The sequence below is a fragment of the Branchiostoma belcheri genome, unplaced genomic scaffold (assembly GCF_001625305.1).
Source record: "Branchiostoma belcheri isolate BF01 breed outbred unplaced genomic scaffold, Haploidv18h27 scaffold116, whole genome shotgun sequence".
NCBI classification, from domain to species: Eukaryota; Metazoa; Chordata; class Leptocardii; order Amphioxiformes; family Branchiostomatidae; genus Branchiostoma; species Branchiostoma belcheri.
In genome coordinates, this window is record NW_017802558.1 from 374,871 (window position 1) to 392,808 (window position 17,938).

Here is a 17,938-nt window from a genome sequence, read left to right on the forward strand (position 1 = left end):
TGAAGGCAACTTTTTTGGGGGGGTGCGGGCAAAGTTTTTTTTTTTTTTATTTGCACGCTCGCATCAGTTTTGCGGTTCCTGGAGGATGTCATCCGCATGATCAAGTCGACATGGCCTATCTTAAAATAGAAGGATCTTCCCTGTGTTGAGTCTTATGTTATGGCAATCTATATTTCTATATGACAATACGATTCTGTTCGATGTCTTTCGAGGGCATGTTTGGAAGTTGCCTGACCAGTTGTTGAACGTTCCCACTCACCAGGTGGATCGGGCGGTACTACGAAAAGCCTGGCACGAAAGACGGAGCCATCAAACTGCTGAACCTGTTCGCTGCGATCCGGATGGCGGTGGACAAACTGAGTCCAAGCGTGAGCATTCGTTCTCTGCTACTTGCTTATTGCTACACACACAAAAAAAAACAGTTACTAGTACTCAAGCAACTGGATATGATTTTGGGAAACGGTCAGACGTGTCAGGTAGCATCCACTACCTTTCGTCAGTGACACTGGTGAGATTTCAAGATCTACAGGTCTATAACCACGAACTTTAACTATTAATTGATATGCAAAGAAAGTGAAGACAAACTTTTGCTAGTCTAAAAAGCCAGTAGTACTGAATAAAGTTACTTGAGTAATTGCTTTTTGGCGTATTTTATTACCTGGATGTCACCGACGTTGCTTATTGCTCGCTTGTTTTCTACATGTGCAGTCTCCTTTACCATCCAAAAGAACGAAAGTAACCGTTACTGATGACGCGATGAACTGTAATATGATTTTAAACTGAACATGCAACATTTAAGACACGACGTCTGTCAGCATTTTATTAAAGGACGTATGAAAGAATATGAGGCAAAATGATTCTAGTGTACAATTTTATCAGGTAGGTACAGAAGGTATAGTCCTGATCTTACTTTCTTCATAAAACCATCTTTCATTAACAGATAGAATGTTTACGATTTGGTGTTCTTACTTGTCTTCGCCCCATGTAGGTTGTTTCCATGTTGAAGCTCGCAGCCTTCATGGAGAATACCAACATACCGCTGCTGGTGCTGACGGAAGACGCGGGCACGCCGCACATGCGCCAGGAAAGAGCAGACGCCCTGGAGCGCGAGGCGGAAAGTCTGTCTCTGGCCACAGTGGAGGGCGACGGGGAAAACAGGGTTCTTTCTCTGCATCGGGTGAGCTGGTTTACTTTTGGAGTTCAGAAACATCTTCACTCACTATCACTCACTTGATTCCCTCGGCTCCAATGAGGGTTTTCCGTCTCTTCCTATCGTTCATTTCAACCATCAGTTTTTCTGTCAAGCTCGGTGTTGTCTATCAACTGGTTAATGTACAATTTAGGTACATAAAACAGTCTACAATTAAAGGAGTTTAAAGGCAAAACTTTTGCACCGACACAAAAAGGTAAGTGCTCTCACCTAGAGCTTTCGACCTGTCACTCTGGTCTTCCCCATCAGTATAGACTGACCCAGTGACACTTGTGATGCCACGTGGCATCTCTGAAGTGTGACGTCAACACTGGTTCAACGCTTTACGTGAGAACATTTTACCCATGTGTTGGAACAAAAGTTTTACCTTTGAAAATGTAAGTAACAAACACAGATGAACTTTGATGAGTCTTCAAAGCTGTTTTCTGGTAGGTATATAGTATTTCGTATACTTTTGAATCGTACATTGTGTGCATCACAGACACTAGTTATATCTCCGTACTTACCTCCGCATTGTTTTGTTTGTACAACGCAGGTGACACAGACATCGATGCAGCTGGCCATGACCGAGGAGGAAGAAAAAGAAGTCGTCCACCGGCTTCTGAACATCCTTCTCACGTACTTTGTGAAGGACAACCGGTATTCCAGGTAAGAGAACACATATCTCTGTACTTTCCTTAAATAGGGTACCTCGATAATTTAGTTTTGTGTGAGAGATTGATTTTATTCTATTCGCTCCAAGTGTAGGACTAAAATATACATTGCTTATCGAGGCCTTCTCTCCACACACATACAGATGAAAAAGTAACATCTACAAAAAACAAAAACAAGGTACAAATAACAATACAAAGACAACAAAGAAGTACAAAATACGCTGGTGTACGAATCATAACAAGTCGAATAAAATGACCAATCTGTAAAATAAAGTTGAAAACCACACCAAAGATTTAACAATCGTTCACAAATGACAAAGAAGAGTTGCCCCTGATACTTTTTGAGCATAGGATGTTGCCAGTGGTGTTGCTTATGTCAAAAAGGAGGATATTGTTTTAAGATGATAACATAAAGTAATTATGAAATAAAAACTTTAACTGCCAACACAATAGTGAATTGGGACTTATAAAGTGGAGTAAGTCCCAATTCATTGTAGTGTTGGTAGTTAAAGTTTAGTCTTTATTTGATAATGACTTACCAACACAGATGAACTTTCATGCTAACATATAAAGTCGTTCGTTGATGTACAAATTTGATAGATATGTGTATGGAGCAGATGTACGTTGATCTATACAATACGTCTTCAATATGTTTTGCTGCCTTTCCTTCCTCAGTTCAGGACAGTTAAGTTACAGTCTGATGCCTCACGTGGAGACTGTACTGTCCCACGCCAGCCGGATCAGCAGGGACGACCACCGCCTGACCCGGGCTCGTCTGTACGAGGTGCTGGGGTTCCTGTACACACAGAGAGGCATGGCCGCAAAAGCGGAAGGCCCTCTCAGGATCGCAAAGGTAAGTCTTGATTATCATTTTTGGTATTGTTATGTGATTCTATGTTTTACTTTATTATGGGTTCACCACACCACGAAGTGGTGTGGTGAAACCATATTGCTTTTTCTGATGTTTCTTCTTCTTCTTCTTCTCCTCCTTCTCCTCCTGCCATTTTTTAAATGGATTTAGCTTCTTCATTTTAGGGCCTAAGGTCCTGAAATTTGGTATGGAGGTACAGTGGGCAAATACCCCTAGGCGTTTTTTAAATTATTGTGATACAGGCTTTTAGAATGGTTTTATTTGAGTTTTTTGGCTGTGTTATAGCAAATGTATTACTGTGTTAGTGTGCCTTGTTTACCACGTTTGGGCATGAGTCATCACAATGGAATGCAGGGCATCAACCGATAGGCATGCAGCTTTCCTCTATACTTCTTGCTGATTGGCTGTTGGGATTTAACTTGATTAACACCTGCACAGATCATTTCCATACTGACAGTATGTCTGTATTCAAGTGTTTTGGTAGGTATTTCAAGCTTTCCTGCTCCAGCATTGGAATGCGGGGCATGGACGTTTTTTTTTTTTTGAAAATCAACAGTTTGCATTATGCAATTAAAAATCCTAACCAATAAAGTAGGGAATAGCTATCCAACTGTTGTTTTAGTTGTATTTTACTTCATATTATAGTTATATCAATGTAAATCATTGTTTTCCCTTGTGTTTCTCATTCTTTCCCTGCCATGTCGTAAAATGTGGTGAACCCATCGCTGTATTTGCTCCAAAGCAAATATTGGCCTTTCTAGTTTATGTTTACATCCGCAGAAGGAAAACAAATAAAGTCAATGACCTGGATCAAACGTATGCCTCCGTTGTAATTATAACTGCTGCAGACGTCCTGTGGTGTTGGGTTACATTACATAGCAAGACAGGGTTAAATATGAGTGTGTTTGAGTGAGAATAAACAGAGCAGTAGCCAGATAATGAGCGTAATTTTTCGATGAAGCAGATAAGTTTCACTTCAGCACCAAGGACAGGTAAGGACAAGCTTAAGCTTTCTAACAATCCTACGCACCGCAGAAACTCCTGGGAGACCCAGCGGCGGTGACATTACAGGAATCCAGTGAAACAGTTGAGAACCAACTGACCAGAGAGTCCGAAAAATGATGAAAATGAGCGTAATTTTTCCATGAAGTAGACCAGTTTCACTTCAGCACCAAGGACAGGCACTGACAAGCTTTCTAACAGTCTTACGCACTGCAGAAACTTTTGGAAGACCTAGTGGAGGTGACTTAAACAGTGAAACATTGCAGGATTAACTCACCAGAGAGACTGGACAAAAAACAGATTATGAGCGTAATTTTTCCATCAATTAGCTATAAAACAGTTCACTTCAGCACCGACAGGTACTGACAAACTTCATAACAATCTTATACACTACAAAAACTTCTGGAGAACCCAGCAGAGGAGGCGTTACAAGAATCCAGTGAAACATGGTAGGGTCAACTCACCAGAGAGACTAAAAACAGCTTATGAGCGTAATTTTTCCACAAAGCAGAATGGTTTCATTTCAGCACCAAGGACAGGTACTGACAAGCTTTCTAACAATCTTACGCACTGCAGAAACTCCTGGAGGACCTAGCCGAGTAGACGTTACAGGAATCCAGTAAAATAGTTCGGGATCAACTGGCCGGAGAGACTGTAAAAAGCCAGATAATGAGCGTAATTTTTCCACGCAGTAGAACAGTTTCAGCACCAAGGACAGGTACTGACAAGCTTAATAACAATCTTATACACCGCAGAAACTTCTAGAGGACCTAGCAGAGGAGGCGTTACAGGAATCCAGTGAAACAGTTCAGGATCAACTAGCCAGAGGGACTAAAAATCCAGATAATGAGCGTAATTTTTCCATATCCATGAAGCAGAACAGTTTCACTTCAGCACCAAGGACAGGTATTAGTACCAAGCTTTCTAACAACCTTACACACTGCAGAAACTTCTAGAGGACCTAGCGGAGGTGACATTACAAGAATCCAGTGAAACAGTCCAGGGTCAACTTACCAGAGAGGCCGATGGGGACGAGGTTAACCAGGACACCCAGCTGCTGTTTGAAAAACTGACCCTCGCCGGACAGAACCTCTCGGACAGCGTGTACTCTCAGATTCTACAGAGTAAAGTCTTAGTGGATCAAGACATCGAGGTAGATGCTGACATATAGATCTTTATTTATTCACATATAGACACTGACTTTCAATCCTGGAAACAGTGTAAATATAGGGAAACAGAGGGGTGTATCAATGATGTTTGGTTGGTACATTATCAATTCTCGGTATTTAGAATTTGTTCAGAATGAGCCATGAACAAGTAAAACACACCTATGAAATAACAAATGTACAGATGACATTACATAATATAATAACATACATTTAAACATAATTCATCTTGTTTAATTAATGTTAAACTTTTGATCCAACAAGGTCACTCTGGTCTTCCTCAGTAGACAAGACTCACTGGGTTAGTCTATTGAAGAAGACCAGAGTGACTTGTCGAAAGCTCTAGGTGAGAACCATTCTTTGATGTTGGATCAAAAGTCTTAACATTAAACATGTAACGGCCAACACGGATGAACTTTTATGATAGTATAATTCATCTTGCATTTCTCCTCCTGATTGCAGCTGTTCAGACGCAAGTTGCCAACGGAAGGCGATCTCGTTCAGACCCTCGGGGACAAGCAGCATCTCTCCCCCGCACAGCTGGACCTGCTGGTGCGGCACGGGCTCCTCCTACCCCCGGACAGACTAAAGGAGGTCTACCTACCTGAACTACACGTCTCCATCAACTACTCTCTGGGACGTTGTTATTTCTACTCAAAAGAAAAGTACAGAACGGACCAAGAAGGGAAACAAGACTTAGGTGCGTTCTTAGTGCACACATTCGGAAGCATTGTGTGCATGTACACAAATGCATGTACACAAAATGTACCAGTTAGGGTGATGGGTTGTTAACACTTTGTTTCTTTTGTTTGTGAACTCCTTAATACTCGAAAAGGACGGAAATGGAGGTCCCGTGTTTGGGGAGAGCCAGACCCCACGCACGTTTAAAAAGTTTGTGAGTGGTTCAAACCTTACGGCCGCACCTGGGGTCGTATTGAAGTCACCCGAGCTAGCACTGAATGGCAACCGCTCCAGACCCTTGCGATTAAGCCCTGATAATTGTAAGCTTCTCACAATTTTGGCTGCAAGGAGGCCCACCCCGTAACCGTCACGTTCTGCATTGAAGTATTCCTCTCATTATGCCATGTATTTCTCCACAGTGAAGTGTATGGAAGTGGCGTACAATCTGGCCAAGGAAATCCACAGAAGGACAGACGTTTCTGTCTTACACCAGTACCTGACTGAACGCAATGCCCTGTTGTATCTACGCTTAGAGGAGGAAGGCAAGGTACCCGCATAGAAGTAAAATTAACATTTTAAAAGTTCTCCATGGATCCAGTGTCACTGACGAAAAGTAGTGGATGCTACCTGAAACGTCTGACCGTTTCCAAAATCATATCCAGTTGCTTGATTATTTTTTTTTGGCGACGTATTTCGTTATTGTGCTTCTTTAATATGTTTTGACCAGAGTTTAAGGAAATTACCCTTTATTAGGTAGATTTCGTAGTTATTTTGTACTCTTTCAATGTTCTTTTGTCCTTGTTATTTGCAAGTAGCCCTCGGGCAGGAATTTGCAATAAACTTTATATCATCGGTAAATGTTATCCTTGATGAGCAAACAAAAATTCTTCTTCTGCTCAGGATGCAAAACACCTGAAGGAAGATATCCTGTATGCCAGGGAGAGATACAGTGCTCTTCTTCAAGACCAAGACGATTACTTCGAAGTCGGAATGCTCAAAAAGTCCGGAAGAGAGTTGTACAGGTAAGGCTTTCAAAAGACATGATTCTGTGAAAATGGATCGTCTTTGAATCTGTAATGTAAGGGCTGGTTATATTACAAGTTAATTGAAGGAAATACTGGAAAATTCAATACGTAACTAGAAACGTAACACTTGCAAAGCAAATGCATAATGTTTACCTTCGCATATGGTCTGCTTTGTTAATATTCTTGCTCAAACACATTCATATATATGGTGACAGGAGTCTAAATCCATCCTACTATAAAATTGCAACATTATGTAACCCAACACTAGTTACCGTGGCGACAGACGGTCTGGTTCAGGCCATTCATTAACCTTTTTGGTTTGGAGAAGAAGATGAAGGAACTGAGCAAAAACAATGTTTTATTTTCTTTGGTAAACATAAATACATAAAACCTCTCATATAATTCATCTGCCGATTATTACAGCATGATGATGTGCCATCGCCAGTTAGTCCGGTGTTATAACCAGCTTATTGAGCTTGCGGACACTGAGGAAGAGAAGGCTGTCTACTTTGAACAGGCACAGCAACACTGCAGGTACAGAGCTCTTTTTATCATTTGCCGTCAGATATATGGACATTTTTTAGATTCTACGCTAAAACACTAAGGCCACGTTGATTTGATTATATGGATGACATCCTCTGGGAACACCAAAACTGACGCGAGCGTGCAAATAAAAAGAGTTTGGCAAAAAAAAGTTGCCTTCATTATGAATTCTACGTGGTCATGAAGATTGAACAAATGAGTAATAAAAGACTCTTCATTTTCATTTTCTTCACTTTTTCTAATCTTCCTTTGGAATTGATATTTGGCATTCTACGACATTAGTATCGTTTTCCAGTTGCTTTGTACGATTTACAGTATGGTAGAAAACCTTTTTCTTGGGCGGAAACTCATGCACGCTCGGATGTCATCCATATAAACAAATCAACATATCCTAAGCATGTGTACTGTACTTCTACTTTTCATGTCTACTAACCACTGTATGCCTCCATTTTCCCCACAACAGAGAGATGATCCAGTATGCTGAGGGAGAGATTCGAAAAGACGAACACGGGAAGGTGACAGACCAACTGGAGCGACTGGCCAACTTCTATAACACTGCAGGTAGATGTGACATTTATCTTGACGTACATGTATGTTTCAAGTAACACTATTTTTTACCTCCATGAAAAAATGGAGGTATTGTTTTTGGTGTGTCTCTGTGTCTGTCTGTGTGTGTTTCCGCACATTTGTACTCAGTATAACTTTAGAACGCCTTTATGGATTGTGATGATATTTGGTATGTTGGTAGGTTGTAGAAAGACTAAGGTCAAGGTCAAATATGGGCCTCCTGGTGGATGACCTTCGTACTGCAGCAGAACTTCCATTTTGTTATCTTTTGTCCTGAACATGATATGGTCTTGGATTTTTGGTGGCGGCTCTTAAAAAGTCTTGGGTTGATCTTGAAAATTATTGCAATGTATTTCTCAATGATACTTGTTTGTCAAGTTATAACCTTGGCAACTTTTTCTTCCATTTGAATTGGCCAAAAAGTGACTTCAAAAACGGTACCCTCAAAAAAAGTGCCTGTTGTTACAAAATCCAGTACCAGCATTCAGATTTATTGTCCATATATGCCTTTAAGTTAACATTCTCACACATGTACATATGTTTATTTGTTATCTGTACATGTAGGTCGTTTCCTTGCTGCTGACCACAACCCAACACATCTGGACGAGGCCCTGGAATGGTACAGAAAAGCCTACCAACACGAGAAGGGGAGGGGCAAGGTGGACTATCCTCTGTCGGACGCTCTCTTCGGTCTCACTGAAGGATTGATCAGACGTGGTCGAGAAGGGGACTTTTCAGAAGCTTTGGAATTTGCTACCGAGCTTTTGGCAGTGTACAAGGCCAACTGGCCAGAGAAAACAAGAGACATCGAAAAGGCAAACGCACTTCTCAAAAAAGTAATAGAGTTAGGTTGAGCGAGGTAAAACAATTGTGAACATAAGTGTAAGGAAGGCACCATATAGAGCTGATGATGTGTTGTTGTGTCCCCCAGTTACAGATGCTGAAAGGGGATTTTTTTTTACTACAGTTTTCACCTCAAACAAAACAAAACAAGACTCATACGAACCACTCACATGTTTTGGGTATAAGAGACTGTAAAGACAGATGTTTTTTTAAGGTTATACATTTGGGAAGCAATCATGCACAAGGAAGCTTGTTTCATTGAGTGATGTACAAAATGTAGTTCTAGGAAAGAAGCTTTCAGCGTGGAACTTCCTTCTGAGAGATGGAGTATGGAGGAAGAAAGGATGATTTGCTAGTGGCAAAACGTGCCCTGGACGAGACAGTTGGAAGTGGAGACACAAGTGAATTTTTTCTTAAAAGTGATTGCAAGTGATTCACATAGAGGTATAATAATATCTCTATCTGTAAGCATACAAAATATACATTTTACCATTTTGGTGCTCACAAACATTTCTATTTAATATATGTAGTAGAGTGTGATCATGATCATAGGTGCTGTACATATAACAACTGTGCATAGGAATAGAGAGAAGAGTACTCCATTGTCACATCTATAGTCAGAAGACGTAAAAATAACCAGGAAAGTTAATAAGCTATCACTACTCTTAGTCAATTTTACCTATTATAAACATCATCATATATTGCACATATTGGATTTGTTTGCCTACCAAAGTAGTATAGTATACCCCTATGACTGGACAAGAAATTTACACAGCCACACAACATTGTAACTTACAATAATGTGACTATACGCACATTATACAATGTTATAATTATGATACATAACATTACAGATGAGAAAGCTTGCTTCATTCTGCAGCATATAATACAGACTCATCACATAAATGTCTTTAGGGAAACATCCTATTCATGTAAAGTATGGCATTATACAGCCACAATCCTTATAACTGTCAAGTATCCCTGTTTAAACTGTTAGTCTATGGAAGTTCTGTATCTGTATGGCCGGTATAACCGCCTTTCAGCGTAACACAGCAGCTTAAAGTTGTAGTTCATATGTTGACATCTCTTGGTTGATGTGATTCATTGGCAACAAAATGTGATTGGCACAGAGAAATCTGCAATACTCTGCCCTGAATACATGTATTTTCCAAACATTGACTTGTCACATTAATTAGACAGATTAATGTCATCTAATATTTCCTCTTTTAAATAGGACTTACATTGGTCTCATTTATTTGTCACATCTGATGTGGAAACAAACTTATCTTATCTTGTCCTCATATTTGGGGAGCTTCTTCACAGAATCTTCTTCCAAGCCTCCCCGTTGTCTTCATGCCCAGAGCTGGAGAACAGATATTACACACAAGTCATTTAGGGTGAGTATGTGATGTCTCAATGCAGGAAAATGCGGGTAGCAAACAGTATAGAACAATTGAACGAGTGTCGCAATTATGTGTAATAGACAAAATAATTGGCTCTTATCTTCTCCCATCATTTTGACCCACAGTACCCCACACTATACTTCAGTGGACCGCTATACTTGAGATCTACACCTGTGTCTAAAAACCAGTGGTAAAGTGTTTTGAAGGGTTTTGGAATGGTATACTTTCCCAGTCTAAACTGGGCCTTAGGGAACTAATGACAATATCAAGTGAGTAAAGACTGAATTGAAGTTGTAGTGCACAAAGGGGCAAGCAATACAGTCTCCTGGCTCCCAGGATTCAAATAATGCTTGAACCCCACTGTTACAGTAGGACTAATTACAATTATACTACTTCCATGCTTGCATCTAACTTTAACAACCATGCAGTGGTTTTGCAAATGGAGATCCTCCTATTTCAACAACTTAACAGAGATAAGGTGGAAATTCATTATGACAAGCGAGCGATCACTGTTCTCGTTTACATCGTAAGCATATAAATTATTCGACAAATTATAACATAATTATGCAAATCATTGAAGGCAAAACCCGGCTTTTGCCTACCACTCACTGGCTGTGACGTCAAGGCAGTCGCTCGTATTATCCCAACATTTTCATCACAAGATGGTTAGTATCAATTTGAAAGTGTATTATTTGAACAGGTCAGAAAACGTGCCGTGTTCAGAAATATGTGTCTAGATGTAAAATAATGCTTACCAGTGGCGAAGTGTTTCAAAGGGTTTCGGAATGGCATACCGTTCCCAGTCTAAACTGGGCCTTTAGGGACTTGGAAAAAATTAAGGAGTTTAAGTTGACCTTGAGTGTTGTGTCCCAGCTTCCCGAGCAGACGGCGGTCCCGTCAGGTGACCTCTGCAGACACGTGACCTTGTTGTCGTGTGCGTAGATCCGTCCTACCCGCACACACTTCAGCACGTCCCAGACATTCACCGTGTAGTCGTTGTACCCAGCAAACATCAGGCGACCTGGAAAAGTTAATAAGACATACTGTAAAGTGGAAAAGGTAACATTTGCTAAGCAAGTGCATAATGTTTACCTTCACCTGGCCTAGCCCAACAAACTTCCGCACTGTTTATTTTTACTGAAAGTCAAATAGATTCTGATATTCTAGTAGGAAAAGTAAATGATCCCCAACCCTGTTCCGCTGCTCAATCATAATAAGTTCAGACATGTAAGTCCCCATATCACAGGGTGTTGCTACAGGAAAAGTTTAACTATGGCATGGTGACAGATGTCTGGTCTGGTCTGATGTCTTGACTTTATTTGTTTTGAAAGAAAGAAGAAGAAGAAACTGAGCAGAATTTTTTGTGTTACTTTAATTTTATATACACAGTTTTCCTCCAACGCAAAGTTCCGCAAACATCATCACAGTCCATTTTTTGCAGACTGCAAACTTTTGCTACCGTGAACATAAAGTGAATTATCTGTAAGACATACTGTAAATCATGATTTTCTTCACGGTACTTCTAGATTGAATTTCACAGTTTTTGCGGCACTGCAAACTTATCATTACTGCGAGCAAATAGTTTGCCGACTTTCTTTTTGCTGCACCTGCTGTCACCGCAAACTTAAAGTTCCGCGAATGATTCCATTTTCCTCAGACCGCGAACATCAAGTGATGCTTTGAGTCGTGAGTAATATTGAACACAGTAACTGTTACTTTTGCAAAAATGTGATTTGAAAAAAAAAATTTTCCTTAAGGTTTCCATTGTCCTCAACCATAGACAGATCATAGTCTGTTTTATGTCTGTGGCACTGTGTAAGGCCACACCAAGTAAATTTTATGGATGACGTCCTTTGGAGACCCTATATCTAATGCGAGAGGGCGAAAAAAAAACAAGAAGGGCACTAAAAAACAAGATGCCTAGATTAGAAATATACTAAGAGACGACAAATGTTAGGACACAAATTGAATGAGGTGACACAGATTAACAAGCAAGAAGTCTTTTATTCATAATCAAAACAGCAATAAATCAGGTGGAACAGCAGTTGTTGTCCTGACCTGTTTCTTTCACATTTTTGCAGGCCTGCAGAAACAAAGCATGTGCTCTTTACCCATTTCGCGTTACGGGTTTCACGTCAATCTAACGATTTGCGGCACTGTCGTGACTCGTTGGTCATAGTTACAGGAAGCGGAATTTCTTGTTTTTTTTCTAGGAACAGGCCAAAATCAATGCGCGCGCGGATGTCATCCATAAAATTTACTTGGTGTGGCCTAATAGAAAAATACTAAGAATGAATTGAGAACTCACCACTCTTTGAAATGTCCACACATGTGGCTGCAAAGATCATACAGTCCTTGGTGTACAGGGCAACTTCTCTGTCTGCCCGCAAGTCATAAAGTCGACACTGGAAAATGAATTTAAAGTGTTTGAGCTGACAAAAATCAAACACTGTCAGTTCCTACACAACTGGTCATCATTGAGTGAAGCAATGAACACATAAAGTTATTGATCTTATTACAAAATGAATTAAATGTCTATTATACATGACATAGTACATTACAATTGATAAAAAAAAAACACACTCACTGTGCCATCATCTGAAGCAGTCACAAAAGATTCTCCAGTTGGAAAGAACCTAAAAGCACAAAGAAGAGAATTTCTGCTACAAATGTAACAACAACAAAAAAAGCATCCATCCGTGAACTTTAGCTTTTGCAGAATGTAATAGTCATGACGTGATCTTTTCCTAAGTATGGATACTGTCAGCTATACTAAGTTACAACATTTCCATGTCTACAATACCATCACATTGAGTGAATGAATGAATACCTTTCTTGTACATTTTTGGCCCACTGGGCTATTAGCACAAGCAAGGACATTATCTGTGTATAATGTCCTTGGCACAAGTGACATGTTAAGACTATTGTACGTTGTATATAGATGTACATGTATATATAGATTTATATCATACCCGGGCCGCGATAAGGTTCGATAACGGGGTCTGGACCGGGCCGTACCATCCGGAACCCGTTATCGAGCACTTCCATGGCTTCCATAAAACAATTCGAACGCATTTCGCCCTAACCGCGTGTGCCCCTTTCGAAAATTCGAATACAGAACGTTGGACGTTGGAATTGAGATTGTTGCATTTTAGGGTTTAGTGGCACCAACTTTTGACTCATCTTGCATTGAAAGGCGTGTTTTCTTGGGTGGGTATGACATAAATAAAATACAACACGGTGTATTCCGCATCACCCTCGGTCCCGGCCCTTCCGCGAGTCGGATTGCGGTCGGGCCAATACCTTGGGCAATACGGAATACCCCCTGTTGTATTCTATATGTATATACATGTATATCACGATCTGCTATATTTCTGTATTAAAGCAAAGCATCACCTGGCAATATCAGACAGACAACAGAAATACGTACTTGACACCATTGATGTCCCCATCGTGGCCATCAAAGCTGTGCACACACCGGCCTGTTCTGATGTCCCACAGACTCGCAGTCTTGTCACTGCTCTGAAACGTTCAAATATCTCTTCTTAAACACGTGTTTCAAGCTATACTTGGGTGTAGTTAAAATCATCTATCATCTTGTGCAACAGATTGGATTCATCCACTGAGTATCTGCCTCTTTGAAAAACAATGTGTTTGAGAGACCTGGGGGACATTGTATTAGAAATCTTTTTCAATGTATTTTCTATTGGGCCGACATATATGACCTGGTAGAATTAGCTTGGTAGACATTCTGTAGACTTTCTGTGTCCATGTCAGTAGTCAACAGAAGCTGGTACAAAAACCTCTAAACCTGATGAGATTATATTATGTTATAGGCGGCGATAATGCTTGATACAGGTGTTTCGGCCCATGTGATAACTAGCGGTACAGCCCGGGGTCCTATTAGGTTAGCACACGGGCTTCAAAATGTTGCATAGAATAATTCGAGGTTCAACCATTCCATCTGCGCAGAGTGTGCTGCTTTCAAAAATTTGAATACCGGATTCGGTCTTCGGATCGCCTCTGGTCTTCGGGCGATCTGACCCACAGACGGGTTGGTACCTCAGGTGATACGGAATACACAGTGTTATATTCTACATTTGTTATGTTATGTCCATTCTTCCTTCCTTACCCCTGACAGAAAGGTGCGACAGTGCACAGGTGAGATGTCCAGACAGAGGACATCACTGATGTGTCCGTGGAAACTCTGCATGAGCTGGGAGCTGTCCACATCCCACAGGGCACAGGTGCAGTCTCCACTGCAAGTCAAGATCTAGACACAATTCCAGACATTTGTTGTAGTTAAATGATAGTCAAGAAATTTGTATCTGTATAGCTGGTATAATCGCCCTTTAGCGTAACACACCAGCTTTGCGGGCACGCAGCGCGACGGCAGCTGGCTATATTACACCGAAGGACTTGTTACGCTTAACCTTTGAACATTTAACTCTAGACATTGTTTAAAGCTATCTAATGATAATGCCCCTACTGTACTTGGTGACAGTGAGTTCCACGCTGCGACAGTTCTAGGAAAGCATGAGTTTTTGAACACCTTAATCCTTGTTGAAAAGTGGCCTTGTGCCAAACAAGCATTCGAAGGAAAATAAAGGCTTTGACTTGACTTGACTTGGTTGACAACTCAGGCACTGGGATATAATGAAGGATTCACTCTAAGATGCTTTGAATGGACATACAAGATAGAACATTTTGGAAACTTCCATGAAAGGCCACACTCTTGATTCATTTCACAGTAAGAAACAAAACTCACTTGTGGTGTCTTGTAAGCAACCAGTTTCCCTGTCCTTGGTGCTGAACATCATTTTTATTGTTACCAATTGGTAAATTTTCTTCACAAAACAAAACAGTCTGCAACCACTGAGTCAGTGACTTCTGATGTCTTCTGACAATCAGTTTCCCTGTCCTTGGTGCTGAACAACACGTATATCATTACCAAGTGACTAATTTTCTTCACAAAACAGTGTGCAATGACTGAGTCAGTGGCAGTCTTTGCCTACCTGGTAGTCAGACTTGACAAACCTACAGCAGGACATGTAGCTGGTGTGCATGGCGATGGTTCTCTTCTTTCTCTCGGGGTTCTCCATGTCTTTATCTATCGGGAACACTGTGCACTTGTTGTCTAGTCCCCTGTACATGCGACAGAGTATATAGCAGCTATTAGGGAATAGTTATGGGTTTACTACATTCAAGTTGTACTTTCCTCTAACTTAAGGCACTGTTAATTTTTATTATTTACTATATTTTTAGATCTATAGTACCTATGGTATCTGCAGTAAAACTACGTATAACAGAAGGCAATATTATTATATAATAGCATAATGGTGCATGACTGCATTATACAATGTTGCTAAACATGGTTTCATCTATGAAGATGAAGTTTCATATGTCAATTTTAAGTAGGAGCAGAAAGAAAGACACAAATGAAGTCTCCATTCATAGAATATCAATGAAACTGAAATTCTGGCTATCGTGGCTGCTCCCTGCCTTTGATGATTGATACTGTAAATCACAATTTTTTGTGGTACTTTTATTTTTGCAATTTTTTACAGTCTCTTCTGTACTGGTAACATATTGGTACATTGAGCAAATAATTTGGTGAGATTCTTTTTTCTGCGAACATATAGTTCTGCAAACATTTTTTTGCGAAAATTTCTGTTTTTCTCAGACCGTGAACTTTTGCTGCCGCAAACATAAGGTAATTTACAGTACTTAGCAACAGTCAATGTTGTGAGTGATAGAAGACACACTTACCCACAGGCTATTATATCACCAGTAGGTGCAAAAGCACAGGACATGATCCATGTGGTGGGCATGGATAGAACCCGCTCCTGACAAAAGAATAGAACAAAACTTATTAACTTAGTGGTGTAAAAGCTGGACAAATGTTTGTTATTTCTGATATACTGTAATTTATGATTTTTGTGGTTCTTTTATGTTCCCAGTTTTCACAGTCACTTTCTTTATCTGCACCTTTCTTTTTTATGCACTTCGAGCATAAAGTTCTGCAAACTTTTCCTACTGAGAATATTAAAACAAATTACAGTAAGCACATATTCTGACATGCCTTACCTGCTTGTTTGCAAATGCATCCCACACTATAACTTTCCCATCCTACAGAACAGAAACTTGCATTAGTTCTGATAGTAAGAAATTGTTACATGTACAATGATAGGTAACACACATGAAGACACAAAATTTCTTTGAGTTGATTAGAACAAATTTCATTTTGATGTCACAGTTTATCACACCAAGGACTTTATACACAAAGTGTATAATGCCCTTGATCACACCATTTGAATCATAGTTTGACCCCTGACCTGCGATGAGCTGACCAGTCGTCTCTTGTCTGTTGACCAGTCCATGGCCAGCACCTTGCCCTGGTGACCTTTCAGCACTCGTCTGACCTTCATCTGCAAGGAGGGCACCTGCTCCAGCTTACTCGCAACATCTCTCACTGGACAGGAAACAAAAAACCTACATACTAGCAAGGTAACATTTGCAAAGCAAATGAGTAATGTTTACCTTCACCTTGTCTAGCCCAACAAACTACTTCACTGTTTATTCTTACTCAAACACAAATAATTTGCTGACTTTCTTTTTGCTGCACCTGCCGCCACCGCTAAGTTCTGCCGCAAACATACCTGTATCCATTCTTCTCAGACCGCAAATTTTTGCTACTGCCAACAAGTGATTTACAGTAGCATCTGTTCCAGCTAAAGGCCACATCTCATACTGGATGGGTTGTACCTGTAACTGATGTGTAACATGTTTTGCTAATGAGAGAACAACACTCGATGCTTACATGTCAGATGCCGGCAAAACTATATGATACTTGTGTATTTGATCAATGCTGCTTTACGTGTTAGCTGCTGTATGCTATTTAGGGCGGATTTACATGTATAACACCGTATATGAATTTTATTTATTCGTTTATTTATTTCATCTTAAATAACACCTGGTTTATGGCCCCAATTCAACATTAATCACTGATTTCCAAGACGGTCCAGGGAAACATTAAGAAAATTATACATGCAACATAACAGAGAAATGTAAACTAAAATCAATATAGCGGAAAATTAAACTCAAATAAATAATGCAACATATAAGTGACTGAACAGAGAATTACAAAACCAATTTTGCATCAGAGAGTGGGTCAATCTGAGCCTGAACTGGCAAATTTTATCAACAAAAAACTGAAATACCACATTTTTTAAATCCATTTTGCACGCAACAGTGTTAGAAACTACTCGCGGTAAGAACAACATATTTCCCTGTCCTTGGTGCTGAACAGTATATTCGTTGCGTTGATAAGCTACTTGGCAGCCCTTTTTCTTCTGTAATCAGTTGTATAAAAACAACATAATCCTCCCACTCAACAGGCATATACATGTAGGTATGCTGTATATTTCTCCGAAGAAAATATCTATCAATCGTCTAATTTTGCAACAAAATCGTTATGTTATGATATTGACTACAAATTTACATAGTAAATTTACCGGATGGCTACAGGCTATCTCGCTCAATAACAACGACATTTTGGCAGAAAACCCTAAAAGTACCACACACAAAAACACAGGATGCTGTTCATAAATACACGTATCCTTTCCTAGCTCAGCTTACGTTGAACGTCGTTCGATTTTCTTCGTTCCTCCTCCAGACGGGACCGGAGTGTTTCTGCCTCCCTGCGCAGAGCGTCGACGTCCAACTCGGAATCCTCAGCCGCAACAGCCGCCATCTTGAAAAGTGCAGCTAGCTGCTGATGTCATCACGGGACTGTCCATTAGACCAGGCGGAGGGTACGTATAGAGTTTATTGTATATACTAGTAGTCATGTGAGAAAATATTGTTATGAAATCCGTGTCTTTCCCTGCCATTGTTGTTAGGTTGACCCTAATGCTGTTTAGCACATCCTAACGTATAATAAATGTGTTATGGCCTAAGATGACCGAGTCGCAT

General features: G+C 40.3%; 2 protein-coding genes across 2 annotated transcripts in view; one reads left to right on the forward strand and one right to left on the reverse strand.

The window, feature by feature from the left end:
- LOC109462411 overlaps window positions 1-8,742 on the forward strand; it is a 32,157-nt gene extending 23,415 nt beyond the window's left edge. Inside the window, exons 17-27 of the mRNA XM_019758957.1 lie at window positions 263-368; window positions 989-1,177; window positions 1,746-1,858; window positions 2,539-2,716; window positions 4,683-4,889; window positions 5,365-5,602; window positions 6,003-6,130; window positions 6,484-6,605; window positions 7,032-7,142; window positions 7,615-7,712; window positions 8,283-8,742. Coding sequence (XP_019614516.1) covers window positions 263-368; window positions 989-1,177; window positions 1,746-1,858; window positions 2,539-2,716; window positions 4,683-4,889; window positions 5,365-5,602; window positions 6,003-6,130; window positions 6,484-6,605; window positions 7,032-7,142; window positions 7,615-7,712; window positions 8,283-8,572 — 1,780 coding nt within the window. The 3' untranslated portion in view covers window positions 8,573-8,742. The remainder of the gene's footprint in view (window positions 1-262; window positions 369-988; window positions 1,178-1,745; window positions 1,859-2,538; window positions 2,717-4,682; window positions 4,890-5,364; window positions 5,603-6,002; window positions 6,131-6,483; window positions 6,606-7,031; window positions 7,143-7,614; window positions 7,713-8,282) is intronic.
- Window positions 8,743-8,775: 33 nt separating this feature from the next.
- On the reverse strand, window positions 8,776-17,717 carry LOC109462413 (guanine nucleotide-binding protein subunit beta-5-like). Its single transcript, XM_019758960.1, has 11 exons — window positions 17,603-17,717; window positions 16,300-16,436; window positions 16,052-16,093; window positions 15,734-15,810; window positions 14,980-15,109; window positions 14,097-14,237; window positions 13,395-13,486; window positions 12,552-12,600; window positions 12,273-12,369; window positions 10,819-10,985; window positions 8,776-9,924 (listed from the first exon to the last, which is right to left on the reverse strand). The coding sequence occupies exons 1-11, from the start codon at window positions 17,715-17,717 to the stop codon at window positions 9,913-9,915; spliced, it is 1,059 nt and encodes a 352-aa protein (XP_019614519.1). The 3' UTR covers window positions 8,776-9,912.
- Between the last annotated feature and the right edge of the window lie 221 nt (window positions 17,718-17,938).

Coding starts and splice junctions, on each gene's coding strand:
- LOC109462413 (XM_019758960.1), bottom strand. CDS start 17,717: ATGGCGGCTGTTGCGGCTGAGGATTCCGAGTTGGACGTCGACGCTCTG. Junction 15,110..15,733: donor GGTGATATAATAGCCTGTGG/GTAAGTGTGTCT, acceptor TCGCATGTACAG/GGGACTAGACAACAAGTGCA. Junction 10,986..12,272: donor TGTGGACATTTCAAAGAGTG/GTGAGTTCTCAA, acceptor TAACTTTTCCAG/GTCGCCTGATGTTTGCTGGG.